Genomic DNA, 15,000 nt, shown 5'->3' with positions numbered 1-15,000 from the left:
GAAAGACAGACAGACAGACAGATAATTTATTCTCATACAGATTCTACTTGTACATACGCTGGGATTTTTTGAATACAAATCAGTCCTTGCAAACAACAAAGTCATTAACTAATGGATAGATAGATAGAAAGACAGATAGACTTACAGACAGACATAATTATACTTAAATTTTTGAAATTAATGTTTTCAGAAAAATAAAAATTAATTTCAATTTTAAATTGTTGTGACCATTCCGTGTGTGTCTACTGACGTTTTGTTGTGTGTCTAGATATGGTACGATGAGGGAGAACGTGTTAAACCTTGAGGTCGTTCTTCCGGATGGGACGGTGGTTGACACGGCAGGGAAAGGACGGAGGACGCGTAAGACGTCTGCAGGATACAATCTGACGAATCTCTTTGTTGGGTCTGAGGGAACGCTGGGTGTCATAACGAAAGCAACGTTGAGACTTTTTGGAATACCTGAAGAGGTAGAGAGGCAATTACACTGTGTGTGTGTGTGTGTGTGTGTGTGTGTGTGTGTGTGTGTGTGTCACTGTGTGTGTGTGTCACTGTGTGTGTTTGTCACTGTGTGTGTTTGTCTGTCTGTCTATGTGACTATGTCATCTGTTTACATTGTCTGTCTATTTATGTCGTATTTGTTTGTCTCTGTGTGTCTGTTTGTTTGTCTTCTTTGTTAGTTGTGAGAAACATGATGTTCTAAACAGTCACCACTGCCAACGTTTCTCTAAATTTTGACTCTTGACGTTTTGCCTTTTGTTTCTTTTACAGTCATCATCAGCAGTGTGTGCATTTCCATCAGTACAAGCCGCAGTTGATACAAGCACACAAGTCATACAAAGTGGCATTCCAGTTTCCAGAATTGGTAAGATCTTTCGAGCATTAGATCATGTCTCAATGGTAATTTGTGTGTTTGTCTCATTGTTTGTCCTCACTCCTGTTTTGTCTGTCTATTTGTTTGTCCATTTGTCTGTATTTATTTGTCTGTTACTACACTTGTTTGTCTGTTTGTCTGTCTATTTGTCTGTCTATTTGCCTGTATTTAGTTGTCTGTTACTACACTTGTTTGTCTGTCCATTTGTCTGTTACTACACTTGTTTGTCTGTCTATTTGTCTGTCCATTTGTCTGTTACTACACTTGTTTGTCTGTCTATTTGTCTGTCCATTTGTCTGTTACTACACTTGTTTGTCTATTTGTCTGTATTTATTTGTCTGTTACTACACTTGTTTGTCTGTTTGTCTGTCTATTTGTCTGTCTATTTGCCTGTATTTAGTTGTCTGTTACTACACTTGTTTGTCTGTCTATTTGTCTGTCCATTTGTCTGTTACTACACTTGTTTGTCTATTTGTCTGTCCATTTGTCTGTTACTACACTTGTTTGTCTGTCTATTTGTCTGTCCATTTGTCTGTTACTACACTTGTTTGTCTGTTTGTCTGTCTGTTTATCTGTCTATTTGTCTGTCCATTTGTCTGTTACTACACTTGTTTGTCTGTTTATCTGTCTATTTGTCTGTCCATTTGTCTGTTCATTTGCCTGTTACTACACTTGTTTGTCTATTTGTCTGTCTATTTGTCTGTCCATTTGTCTGTATTTATTTGTCTGTTACTACACTTGTTTGTCTGTTTGTCTGTCTATTTGTCTGTTCATTTGTCTGTTACTACACTTGTTTGTCTGTTTATCTGTCTATTTGTCTGTCCATTTGTCTGTATTTATTTGTCTGTTACTACACTTGTTTGTCTGTTTGTCTGTCTATTTGTCTGTTCATTTGTCTGTTACTACACTTGTTTGTCTGTTTATCTGTCCATTTGTCTGTTCATTTGTCTGTTACTACACTTGTTTGTCTGTTTATCTGTCTATTTGTCTGTCCATTTGTCTGTTCATTTGTCTGTTACTACACTTGTTTGTCTATTTGTCTGTCTATTTGTCTGTCCATTTGCCTGTATTATTTGTCTGTTACTACACTTGTCTGTCTATTTGTCTGTCTATTTGTTTGTCCATTTGTCTGTTACTACACTTGTTTGTCTGTCTATTTGTCTGTTCATTTGTCTGTTACTACACTTGTTTGTCTGTTTATCTGTCTATTTGTCTGTTCATTTGTCTGTTACTACACTTGTTTGTCTATTTGTCTGTCTATTAGTCTGTTCGTCTGTTCATTTGTCTGTTACTACACTTGTTTGTCTATTTGTCTGTCTATTAGTCTGTTCGTCTGTTCATTTGTCTGTCTATTTGTTTGTCCATTTGTCTGTTACTACACTTGTTTGTCTGTCCATTTGTCTGTTACTACACTTGTTTGTCTGTTTGTCTGTCTATTTGTCTGTCCATTTGTTTGTTACTACACTTGTTTGTCTGTTTGTCTGTCTATTTGTTTGTCCGTCTTTGTTTGTTCTTACACTTGTTTGTCTATTTTGTCTGTCCAGTAGTCTGTCCATTTGCTTGATTATCTATTTGTCTGGCCCTATACTCACTTGTCTGTTTGTTTGTTTGTTTGTCTATTTGTCTGTCTTTCTGTCTGGCTCTATACTTGCCTGTCTGTCAACACACATATCACATTTGCCTGCTTAACTGTCTGTCCCACTTGCCGTGTATTCACCCGCTTGTTAACACCGATTTTCATAAAATACATCTTCATAGAATTTCTCGACGAAGTTCAAGTCGATGCTTGCAATAAGTTCTCTAACCTTTCATTTGATTTGGCACCAACACTCTTACTCGAGTTCCACGGCAGCAGATCTACGGTTGACGAACACACGGAAAGAGTCGGTATGCAAGCGACACGTAATATCCACTCTCGGCTAATTTATTAATTCAATAATTATGTAGCCGAAATCGCAAACGACAATGGAGGTTTGGGATTCCAGTGGATGTCTGCACCGGAAGACAAGACGAAACTCTGGAAAGCGAGACACGATGCTTTATACGCAGATCTTGCCCTCAGACCGGGATGCAGGGTGGGCAGCATTGGGGGTGTTGTCGTGTGTGATTTAAAGTGCATTTTCTTGTATTGAAACAGAGTTATTCGACAGACGTGTGTGTGCCGATTTCGAAACTGCCGGAGGTTATAGTTGCCACCAAGGAAGACATCACCGAGTTCAGATTGATATGTGGGTATTATTATCAACTATACGTTAGCTTGTTGTGTTAGCTTAACCCTTAATTATTATATTGATTAATAATTAATTAATTATTAATTCATGTATAGTGAGTGTAGCATGAAGTATGAATTCTTGAAATGATAAAATAGGAATTAATTAATTAATTAATTAAGTGTTATGGACGTGTATTATGCATTGTGATACGAATGCCTGTAATCGTCGTCTAGATTGGCCGATTTGTGGGAAACTTAGAATGTGACCAAGTTAGGAAATCGGTTGTTTATGAGACTAAAGACATTTATGTTTGCTCTGTGTGTGTGTGTTTGTTTGTCTGTCCATTTGTGTGTGTGTGTGTTTGTACTTTGTTCTTGTCAATTACATTCTATGTGTATGTCGTAGCTCCTATTATTGGCCACGTCGGAGACGGCAATTTCCACTGTTTCATCGTCCTCGATCCAAACGACGACGACGAAGTGAAACGAGCCCGAGAGTTTGGTCTACGTCTCGGCAGGTCAGACAAATAACAAACAATCACACTCATCATCCAACTCACACGTTTTTTTATATTAGACGAGCACTTGCCGTAGGAGGCACATGCACAGGAGAGCACGGAATCGGACAGGGAAAACTGGAGTTACTACAAGAGGAAATAGGTGATGTGGGCGTGGCAACGATGAGAAGGATCAAGCAGACGTTTGACCCGAAAGGTCTAATGAATCCTGGTAAGGTGCTTCCAGGGTTTACCATCTAACATCTGTGATAACATAGTGTGGCACTTTTAATGAATTATTGATAGAGACAGAGCAAATGTATGAGATATATTTTGCACTAGAGAGAATTGCATTAAGTCACTTGATATGAATAGAGAGTATAGATTGTTTGCAGCATATACAAACTACGTTGTCACATTTTAGAGATTTGTGTGTGTGTGTGTGTGTGTGTGTGTGTGTGTGTGTGTGTGTGTGTGTGTGTAACTGTGTGTGTAACGTGTGTGTGTGTGTGTGTGTGTGTGTGTAACTGTGTGTGTGTAACGTGTGTGTGTGTGTGTGTGTGTGTGTGTGTTGTATTGCAAAAACTTTCAGAAATCTAATGTACGAACGATTATCTCACCTAGACAACAAGGGTTATTTATTAATTAGTATTAAATTTATATTTTTATAGGCAGGGTAAACAACATGACGTCTGAGGTCTGGGACTCCAAGGATTAGAAATATCAACTCATTAAACTTTTTATATACATGTAATGTATTGAATAGGAATGACTGATAGACTTGAAAGAGTAGCAAAGAGTCAAGAAATATCGTAACGCCCTGAAAATATTTTTAATTAATAAATAAATTTAATTTTAGATTTATGTACAGATTAATATTAATTGCATAATTGTTTGTCTTAAATTTTTATTACTTATTAATATTAATTAGTATTATAAATTTATGTACATTTATATTAATTTTTAATATATATTTATTACATATTAACCTAATTAACTTAGTCAATTTATTTGTTTCGTATTTATTCGTTTATATTCATCCTTGTAGGTGGGAAAGTTCAATACAAGTTTTTATAAATAAATTTTTTGTAGATATCAATTTATATTTATTAGATTTTATCAACTTTTGCTGCAACATTAGGATGTGGTCATACAGTCCAGGATATACAACCATACCCTAACATATACGATGTTGTTAATATTAATTATATTGTTAATATTAATTGTGTTTCTCACTTTGCTACATGGTGGTTGCCAACTCTAATGTCATAAAATCCGATATTCTTGTAAACTATCATTAGAAGGTAGCAACAGTGCGTCATACATCCTACGCTACGTTATAGCCAATCAATCATTATAAATCCAGTTTGTCTGTATAGACGCGGCTCTACAAAACTCGAGCTACAATACTTACAATCGATTTCTTACATTCACTCGCGTATGTATCCTCGTATCTATGAATCCTCGGTGAGATAGTCGGGTACGGCCGGACTGCCGACTGTTAGATTACTGGGAGTGACACTTCGACATCTCGCCGGTTCTTGGAGTTCGTCGTGTAAAGTTTGACCAAACTCGCTCAGCGGACTCTCGCTGTATGCCTCGTCTCCATCACTCATCTCAACGTCATTTCTCTCGTTTATAAAATTGTTTTCGTTGGGTGATTCTATGGCCATATTGGGAGAGTCATCAATGTCGATGTTGTTGTTGTTGTTGTTGTGATGTTCGTTGGTTGCCGGTTCCGTGTTGATGGTTTTGTTTGTTTCTGTTGTGTCAACGACGATGTCGGGAATGCTGAGGACATCGGGCATTTGCTGCTGAGTGTCTTGCTCAACGGGTGCTTCTTCGGTCTTCTCTGTCTGCCCTAAACCGTCCTCAGTGATGCTGTTTGCTTCACAGTCCTTCGAATTGACATCGTCCAAATCCTCGGAGATTGTGTCTTGCTTGTTGAGTGCGTACTTCTTCTTGTTCTCGTCCAAGTCAATCATAACTGTTCCCTGACGAACTGGTGTTCTTCGTACTGTCGATCGGGAATTGAAACTCGATGAGTATGCTGTTGATACGAAGTGTTTCCTGTACATTCGCGGCCAGAATTGGAATGTGAATGCTTTCTGTACTTCCTTGTTCAGAGCGCAATGGAACAAGAAGACGAAGAATCCCTGCAGGGAGTTGCAAATTGCAAACAAGAAACTGAAAACGAGTCGACCGTCTCGTATCATGAAAGCTCCAAAGAGCCACGTGAGACCGAGCAGGACCATGACAGCTAAACAAGCTTGGAATTCTTTTCTCTTCGATTTCTGCTTCCCTTTGTCGTAACGGATCGACTTTGCTCGCGACTGCATGACGATGATACGCAACACCCACACGAACACAATGACATTCCATACCAAAATGCCCATGATGGGAACGAAGAATGATGCAAAGAATGCAGGAACGTTGCTAAGCCAGCAGCTAAACAACAACACACGTCAACACAAACACAACATACATCAACACACAAACACAACAAACAAAACACAACAACACACAAACACAACAACAAACAAACAACACAAACACAACAAACAAATACAACAACACACGTCAACACACAAGCACAACAACACACAACAACAATGAATATCCAACTTACAAACTATTAGACGTGTAATTGTGACTATCAACTGCCGCCACAATAATAATTGGAATCAATGGGACACCCCACGCTAACGCACATGAGCGTAACAAGAACGTCCTCGTCGAACTTGCACCGAATACTTGAACAAGTGACTTGTACATGTAGAACGCCTCGATGCCCATCCACGCAAACGCCGCGAGAATACAGTAATGAAGGAGAGCGCCAAACATGGCACACACGCCATGCGTCTTCCACCCGTGACGTTCCGTACCGACGAGGAACACGACGAGCATCAACAAGAGAGACGAGCAGAGCTGAATGTGAATCTGGTGGAGAAGCGACGAACGCAGCTTCCTAGAACACAAAGACAGTCGAGGAAACGTTTCTCATGCCATCAAACGAGTCGCGACGAACTTGAAGTAGAGAAGAGCAGCGAGAGTGAGAGTGAGACCGATTATTGAGAGGGCACATCCCACGTAGCTAATCACAGATAAAGCCGTCTCGACGCCCTTTGCCAGACGTTCGTGCCCAAGTTGATACGACAGATCCTGACACACACACACACACAATGACACACACACACACACACAATGAGACACACACACACACACACCCACACACACACACACACAATGCCACACACACACACACACACACACACACACACAATGACACACACACACACACACACACACACACACGCACACACAAACACACAATGACACACACACAATGACACACACACACACACACACACACACACACACACACACACACACACACCACACCACACACACACACACACACACACACACACACACACACACGACGTATATGTAATTAATAATACTAATATATGTATATAATTATTATATAATATATTTATTAATACTAATTAAATAATTAATTAATTTAAAATTCTAATATATTTATAATAATTATTATATTAGTATTATTCATATATTAGTATCCACTGGCACACAATGTATATGTAATTAATTAATTAATAATACTAATTAATTAATTAAAAAGCAATAATTAATTACATATGCACACCATACGACACACTCATCACGCACACTGACCATCATAATCGCAAAGTTTGTGAGATGATTGCATTCACACACGGTGTGTGTATCCGTACTCTCGTCGCTATCCAACCAGCAACCTTCGCTCGACCAACCACCAAACCCTCCTGTAAGACGCACAGACAGACATCGTGACTACAACTCAAATCGATTGCCTCATGTGCATGTACATGTACATACCATTCGTGTGAGGATCCCAGTAAACACAAATCGACGTGTTAGCAGGAGGCTGTTCAACACACACAAACATGAGACACGCGTGTAGATCGGATACAAAACATGTGAACTAACTGTCTGCGTATGTGCGAGACGTATGGTAACCGGATGATCCAAGTCAGTGACTTGTAGTCCGAGTACAGACGCGCTGACGACGCGACTGTTGATGCTAACGTTTTCGTTCTCGTCGTCTTGTAGAGGGAACAACTTGGCGTTGTCGTACACGATGAATGAGATTTTCTCTGCTCGATCGGAAGACGAATGTGGCGTCTCTTTTAAGAGAGTTGGTGGAAGCGAAAGCTGCAGAGCGGTGACGTCGTTAACGGTTGGTGTGTCGTCTGTGTTGCTGATCATTCGTTGGTCTAGTAGATTGGAGTCTTTGTTGATATCTATGATTATAAAATGAAAGAGACGTGACGTTCAGGGAGATGAAGGTGACTAACCGTTTGGTGTTAAGAGAGAGAAAGATAGGCCTTTGTATGTGTTGTCGTTGATCTAGAATGAAATGAAATAGGAATGTGATATTGTCACACACACACACACACACACACACACACACACACACACACACACACACACACACACACACTGGACACACACACACACACACACACACACACACACACACACACACACACTGGACACACACACACACTGGACACACACACACACACACACACTGGACACACACACACACACACACACACACACACACACACACACACACACTACGACATTCACTTACCACATGAGCCTTCAGTCCAACACTCCTCGATTTCTGTGTCAGTTCTCTCCTCTCCTCATTCAAACCAACTTTGACAAACATGTCCATAGCACCAAGAACTCTAACCAAACACAAAACCATCACCAAACGCGTCACAAGCAACACTCAACGTTCACAAACTTGGATGACGCATTTCCTGATTTCTGACTGTCAGCAATAGCCAACGCCGACGCATTCATAATGCTGGATGTAATACTCAGAAGCTGCTCACCAGTCTAAACAAATGCAACAAACAGTCAATAATATAATAAAGAATACATACAAAATAAAAACTAATAAAATAAATACCAAAATAAATTAAAATTAAAATTAAAATAAAAACCAAAAATAGAAACAAAAATAACAAAAATATAAAACCAAAAATAGAAAGAAATAATTCAATTAATAAAAATAAATAAATAATAATATAAAAAAAATATATAAATAAATAAATAAATAACTAAATACTAAAATAAATAAAAATTAAAATAAAAAGTAAAAAATAAAAATAAAAAACAAAAATAGAAACAAAAATAAAAATAAATCAAAAACATTTAAAATAAATAAAATTAAAAATAAAAATAAATAAAAAACATTAGTAAAAAATAAAAAATTAAATTACAAAATTACAAAATGATAACAAATAAAAAGTAACATAAAAAATAAAAATAAAAATTAAGAATAAAAACAATTTAGAAATTCAACGGTTACATCACTGACCCGTTCAACGTCAGCTGTGGCACCAATACTAACGATTTTGTCCAAAACTTGAGTCGTAAATTGGATGTCGTCTGAGGTCAACTGATCAGAGTTCGCCTGCAGTGTCTCACTGAGTTGTCCAGACACACTGAACACGTTATCATCTGTGATTCCTCCAGCAGCAATATCTCGAAGCAAATTCGTCCGTAATGATCTAAACCGACAAGCACTCATGTCGGGATCACTCCACGCTGCCTCTCCCGTCGCGGTCTCTTGACATAATCGTGTAGCCCGGTCACCCCCTTGTCCAACCGATCCAAACGGACAATCTACTCGTGCAGTATCCCGGGCTGTCGTGATAGGCCATGTGATATTTCCTCGAGTGTCGCTAGTAATGTTGCCATAGCAACTAGCCAAACATTCTCGTGCATAACGAATGAGTCCACGGGGGCATGTACACGTATAATTACCGTCCGTATTATGACACACGGCAGGTGACAAACACTCGTGAGACGACCGACATTCATCGATGTCCGAACATTGGAATCCGTTTCCTTCGTATCCATCTGAGCAACGGCATGTGTATGAACCATCCGAGTTGGTGCAGTCCGCGTTTGTGTGACACATATGCGAAGTACTACACTCGTCGATGTCACTGCATTCGAGGCCAGAACCGGACCAACCGCGTCGGCAATGACATTCGTAGCTTCCCATCGTGTTCGTGCAGTTAGCGTTCGTGTCACACGCGTGTGTCTCCATCTCACATTCATCAACGTCTATAGCCAGAAACACAAGAATGGAAATTTTCAGTACACAAAAAAATAATTGGCATGCGTACCGTGACATACTGATCCGTTGCCAGTAAATCCACGTTTGCAGCTACACGAATGCGAACCATCGAGGTTTACGCAGATTGCATTCGCCGAACAGTCGTGAACGTTTGTCTCGCATTCGTCGACGTCTGCAACATAAAATTGAAACAAAAAATGCAATAGAAACCGACAATAAGAAAAACCTTGACAGTTCGGCAATGGATGACTCCAAACACCCGTTGCTGTACAACGAATCTTCCCAGCACCTTCCAGCTCATACCCATCTTGACATGAAAACAAGATTTCCGAGTCAAACTTGTATTTCCTTCCTGTTGCTATGAGATGCACAGGCAGAGAACCACGACCCGGAGCTCCACAACTAATACCTACAGAAGAACAGATGATTAGACAGACAGATAAGTGATATCAACAACTAAACTTACGTTTGCATGCCGGCTTCTTTCCACTCCAATTCGCGTTTGCTTTGCAAGTGAGTGAGGGAGAGCCGTGTAACTCAAAGCCGACATCACATGTGAAAGAAACGTTATCGCCAAACATAGACTGTTGCCCGTGGAGAGAGCCATGACGAAGACGAGTCAACGTTGGGCATCGTTTGCGTTTGCATATCGACGTTTCTTTGTCTAAATCAAACCCGAGATTGCAAACACACGAGTAGCTGCCCGCAGAGTTACGACACATTCCATTCGTCGTATCACAATGTGAGAGATTCTCATCGCATTCGTCAACATCTACAACATTCGTGCAAGAATGGTAAAACAATGGGCTGGCAATCAGTCTTTAGTTATTGTAAATTATTTTGTATATAAGTATTATGTGTGTGTATATATATATATATAATTTACATTATTTTCAATTTATTAATTGTAATTATCTAGTTTTGTAAATTATTTTGTATATAAGTATATGTATATCCCAAATGTATGGCTGGCATTGCCGCGAGAATTGTTGTAGCCGTCAATTGCTGAAGGAACAAGAGAAGAAGAGGTCGTCATCTTTTCAGACTGTGCCATTGTGGCTTTTGCCACTCTGGCTGTCTGCGTCAGTCCTTCTTCTGGTGATGGGACCCCATTTGAGGAATGAACGCTTTTTTCATTGGCTATATTGTTGGGTGGGCAACTGTCAATTCGTCATAGTCGTATTGTCAGTATTTTGTGTTGTCTGTTGGAGTATACAGGTCAACGGGAACATGGAGTTTGCCGCATCATCACTCTACTTCCAGCGCTCCGCATGTTCTGGTTTACATTTGTATTGTTTCAACGGTTTTGACTGTTTGTTACGACTCTACTTATTTCTTGCTGCCTCATTTGTCATCAAGCGGGACAGTTGATCTTGTTCCTGAAGCTTGTCGCATCTTCAACACGTACCCAGCGCTCTTCAGGATTCTTTGCTCATCTGGTTTGCTTTTTTCGATTTCTCTTTCTTGGATTCTTTTCTTTTTACCTCTGGTCATTGCAGTCGTATGGAATATTCGATGTTGCCGCACTTTCACCCCTTCTTCGGTGCTCTTCAATTTTTCATCTTCTGCATTGTTCATGTTCAACCTTTCTTCTGTTCTTTTGATGTGGAGACTTCTTTCTGTCTTTGTGGCAAGTGGTGCAGTTGGGCAAGATCCTGAAGTTTGTCGCACAATTACCCTTCTTCCCACGCTCTTCAGGCCTTCTTCCTCTTCTTCATTCACTTGCTGTTTGTTCTCTGGTCTAGACTTCTTCATCCTCATGCCGTTTATAGCAGATGAACTCAGACTGGATTCTGGAGCATGCCGCACTTCAACCCTATTTCAGCGCTCTTCAGGCCTCTTTGTTTATCTGCTGTACCATTCTATAACTCTTCTCTGCTATATAGTGCTCTTTTTAGTTTCTTCTTTTCGTCTTGTATGCAGACAGTACAGTAGCTTGTATTTTGGATGTAGAGTATAAATAAATACATATAAAATATATATATATATATATATATATATAAATATATATATATATATATATATAATATGTGTGTGTGTGTGTGTGTGTGTGTGTGTGTGTGTGTGTGTGTGTGTGTGTGTGTGTGTGTGTGTGTGTGTGTGTGTGTGTGTGTGTGTGTGTGTGTGTGTGTGTGTGTGTGTGTGTGTGTCTGCTCAATTCGTGTTAATTCGCTCTACAGAACGAGCAAATCAACCACAGGAATTTGTGTTAATTAAACGTTAATGGTGCTCTATTTGCCCTAGTTATTTATACGTAACTTTAACTGCTGTAAATCACTAATAATTATAAACATTTAATTACAATTAATTATATAAAACATTTAATTATAATTAATTATATAAAATATGCAATTATAATTAATTCTTTAATTTGCATTGCAAACCGATGCAAGTTGGCTCGCTGTGATCCCATCGCCCGTTAGCAAGACACGAGACATTCTGATTGCCTTGCAGTTTGTATCCGTTTTGGCATGAAAATCTCACGACTGCACCGTATGTACGACTACTGCTGTGCATGTGACCGGCTTTGATCGTTTGCAGATGTCGACATCGCATGATCTCGCAACTGTGGCCATTGCCATGGTAACCTGACACAAAACAGGAAATTAGATCGATCGTGTGTGAGACAGTGTAGCGAATCTTTCCAACCTGTGATGCATTGGCATGAAAATGCTCCGTTTGTGTTCATACACGTGGCATGTCGGCTACAATTGTGACGCTTCTCACCGCATTCCTCAATATCTAGAGTGTAAAGAAGGCGATGTTATATAATACATTTGTAAATATGAAAAATAATAAAAAATAAATAAAAATAAAAATACAATATAAAAAATAAAATATAAAATATAAATAAAATAAAAAATAAATAAATAAAGTACAAAATAAAAAAAATAAATAAAACAAAATATAAAATAAAATGACACATTAAAAAATTAAAAAATATAAAAATAAAAAATAATAAATAATAAAGAATAAACACAAAAAATAAACACAAACTAAAAAAATAAATATAAAAAATATAAAAAAAAATAAAAAAATAAATAACCACAAATAAAAAATACAAAACTAAAAAAAAAAAAAAATAAACACAATTAAAATACACAAATAAAAAAATAAAAATATAAACTATATAAATATAGATATATGTATTTAATAAATATAAATAAAAATAAAAATAAAAAAATTAAAAATTAAAAAATTAAAAATACAAAATACACAATAAAAATTATATATAATACAAAAAACACATTAGTCGTATTTGTGTTGTCTCACCCTCACATACTGGCACACTATCATTCCACGTGCCATCAGCCTGACACTCGAGAGACGGCGAGCCGATAAGTCTGAAGCCACGATTACATACAAACTTGACCGTATCATCAAACTTGTAGCTGCTGCCTTGTCTCCTCCCGTTTGAAAGATTCTTGACTGCTGGACAAGCGCGACCTTTCAATACAACTCAAACTAAATTAATAGAAATGGTGGCATTAGACGGGTGGCGTACGTTCACATGTTGCACCGTCTCCAGTGTAACCGGCATTACAACGACACGTATGCATGCCGACGGTGTTCTCACACGTTGCATCTTGATGACAGTTGTGATCACCTGTCTCACACTCATTGATGTCTAGAAACACAAAGAAGTATGAAACTCTAACAAAAGATAGATAGACAGACAGACCGACAGACAGACAAACAAACAGAGAGACAAACAGATTGACAGATAGACAGACAAACAGACACACACAAACAGACAGACAAATAGATAGACAGACAAACAGACAAACAGACAGACAGACAAACAGACACACAAACAGAGAGACAAACAGATTGACAGATAGACAGACACACAAACAGATCAACAAACAGACAGACAAACAGACAGACAGACAAATAGATTGACAGACAGACAAACAAACAGAAAAACAAACAGACAAACAGATTGACAGACAGACACATAAACAGACAGACAGACAAAGACAGACAAACTGACAAACAAACAGACAAACAAACAGACAAAAAACAGACAAACAGATGGACAGACAGACGAACAAATAGACATACAAACAGACACACACATACACACACACAGACAGACAAACAGACAGACAAAAAAGATAAATTAAACAGAAACAATGGACCAACACATAGACAGACAACAATGCTGCTGAACACACAGCTGGAAACCACACATTGTAATACATTTCATCACGTTTACCAACATTTCTTGACATTTACGGACAACAAATTCTCACACAAGAAAGATAACGACCACAATGTGTTGTCTCACCCCCACAGACTGCCACACTATCATTCCACGTGCCATCAGCCTGACACTCGAGAGCCGACGAACCAACGAGTTTAAAGCCACGATTGCATACAAACTTGAGTGTATCACCAAACTTGTAGCTGCTGCCTTCTCTTCTCCCATTCACAGGATTTTTGACTGTCCCACAGGCGAGACCTTTCAATACAACAGAAGCAATTGAAAGTATAGAATGGTAATGGTACATGGGCAGCGTACGTTCACATGTCATGCCGTCTCCAGTGTAACCGGCATTACAACGACACGTGTGGCTGCCGCTCTTGTTCTTGCACTTTGCATGTTTGTGACATTTGTGATCACCGGTCTGACACTCGTCAACATCTGAGAACACAAAATGCATGAAACTCACGCACACATGCACACACACACATGCACACACATGCAAGCATGCACGCGCGCTCGCACGCACACACACACACACACACACACACACACACACACAGGCAGACAGACACAGACAGACAGACAGACACATGCACACACGCACACATGCACACACACACACACACACACACACACACACACACACAAGCAGCAGCCGACACATTTGGGCTCATTCCACATCATTGCTAAACACAAAAACAGACAAAGAAGAAAACAATGGTGGACAAAGAGTCAGAAATCACAAATTGTAACACTTATGCATACATAAACGAACAAACAGGGTGACAAACAAATGAATGATGAAGACTGTTTGTGATGTACCTCGGCATTTCTTCCCGTTTCCACTGTAGCCGTGTTTACAGCTACAACGATAACTGCCTGGTGTGTTTGTACAGGAGGCGTGTCGGTCACAGCCATGGCCTTCGGCACACTCGTTGATATCTTGACACAAAGCCACTTATACAGTACAAACACCATGCAACACACACACACACACACACACACACACACACACACACGCACGCACACACACATACACAC

The 15,000-nt window shown here is 39.0% G+C and overlaps 2 protein-coding genes across 2 annotated transcripts in view; one reads left to right on the top strand and one right to left on the bottom strand.

Moving 5' to 3' along the window:
- The window catches only part of LOC134178911 (probable D-lactate dehydrogenase, mitochondrial), a 9,097-nt gene extending 5,120 nt beyond the window's left edge, over nt 1-3,977 (top strand). Inside the window, exons 4-10 of the mRNA XM_062645826.1 lie at nt 269-467; nt 769-862; nt 2,630-2,758; nt 2,819-2,946; nt 3,009-3,099; nt 3,490-3,601; nt 3,661-3,977. Coding sequence (XP_062501810.1) covers nt 269-467; nt 769-862; nt 2,630-2,758; nt 2,819-2,946; nt 3,009-3,099; nt 3,490-3,601; nt 3,661-3,841 — 934 coding nt within the window. The 3' untranslated portion in view covers nt 3,842-3,977. The remainder of the gene's footprint in view (nt 1-268; nt 468-768; nt 863-2,629; nt 2,759-2,818; nt 2,947-3,008; nt 3,100-3,489; nt 3,602-3,660) is intronic.
- An 862-nt stretch (nt 3,978-4,839) lies between these two features.
- Nucleotides 4,840-15,000, bottom strand: part of LOC134177942 (fibrillin-1-like) — a 26,258-nt gene continuing 16,097 nt past the window's right edge. Inside the window, exons 20-39 of the mRNA XM_062644718.1 lie at nt 14,782-14,901; nt 14,275-14,397; nt 14,041-14,214; nt 13,255-13,377; nt 13,023-13,196; nt 12,399-12,491; nt 12,118-12,337; nt 11,158-11,565; nt 10,216-10,556; nt 9,799-10,158; nt 8,982-9,736; nt 8,403-8,497; nt 8,244-8,343; nt 7,942-7,993; nt 7,574-7,887; nt 7,463-7,511; nt 7,280-7,389; nt 6,609-6,742; nt 6,210-6,548; nt 4,840-6,028 (exon numbers count right to left, since the gene is read on the bottom strand). Of these exons, the coding sequence (XP_062500702.1) occupies nt 5,035-6,028; nt 6,210-6,548; nt 6,609-6,742; nt 7,280-7,389; nt 7,463-7,511; nt 7,574-7,887; nt 7,942-7,993; nt 8,244-8,343; nt 8,403-8,497; nt 8,982-9,736; nt 9,799-10,158; nt 10,216-10,556; nt 11,158-11,565; nt 12,118-12,337; nt 12,399-12,491; nt 13,023-13,196; nt 13,255-13,377; nt 14,041-14,214; nt 14,275-14,397; nt 14,782-14,901 (5,078 nt within the window). The 3' untranslated portion in view covers nt 4,840-5,034. The remainder of the gene's footprint in view (nt 6,029-6,209; nt 6,549-6,608; nt 6,743-7,279; nt 7,390-7,462; nt 7,512-7,573; nt 7,888-7,941; nt 7,994-8,243; nt 8,344-8,402; nt 8,498-8,981; nt 9,737-9,798; nt 10,159-10,215; nt 10,557-11,157; nt 11,566-12,117; nt 12,338-12,398; nt 12,492-13,022; nt 13,197-13,254; nt 13,378-14,040; nt 14,215-14,274; nt 14,398-14,781; nt 14,902-15,000) is intronic.

The sequence above is a fragment of the Corticium candelabrum genome, chromosome 4 (genome assembly GCF_963422355.1).
Source record: "Corticium candelabrum chromosome 4, ooCorCand1.1, whole genome shotgun sequence".
Classification (NCBI taxonomy): Eukaryota; Metazoa; Porifera; class Homoscleromorpha; order Homosclerophorida; family Plakinidae; genus Corticium; species Corticium candelabrum.
The sequence above is the reverse complement of the archived record's forward strand: the minus strand, read 5'-3'. Positions and strand labels throughout refer to the sequence as shown.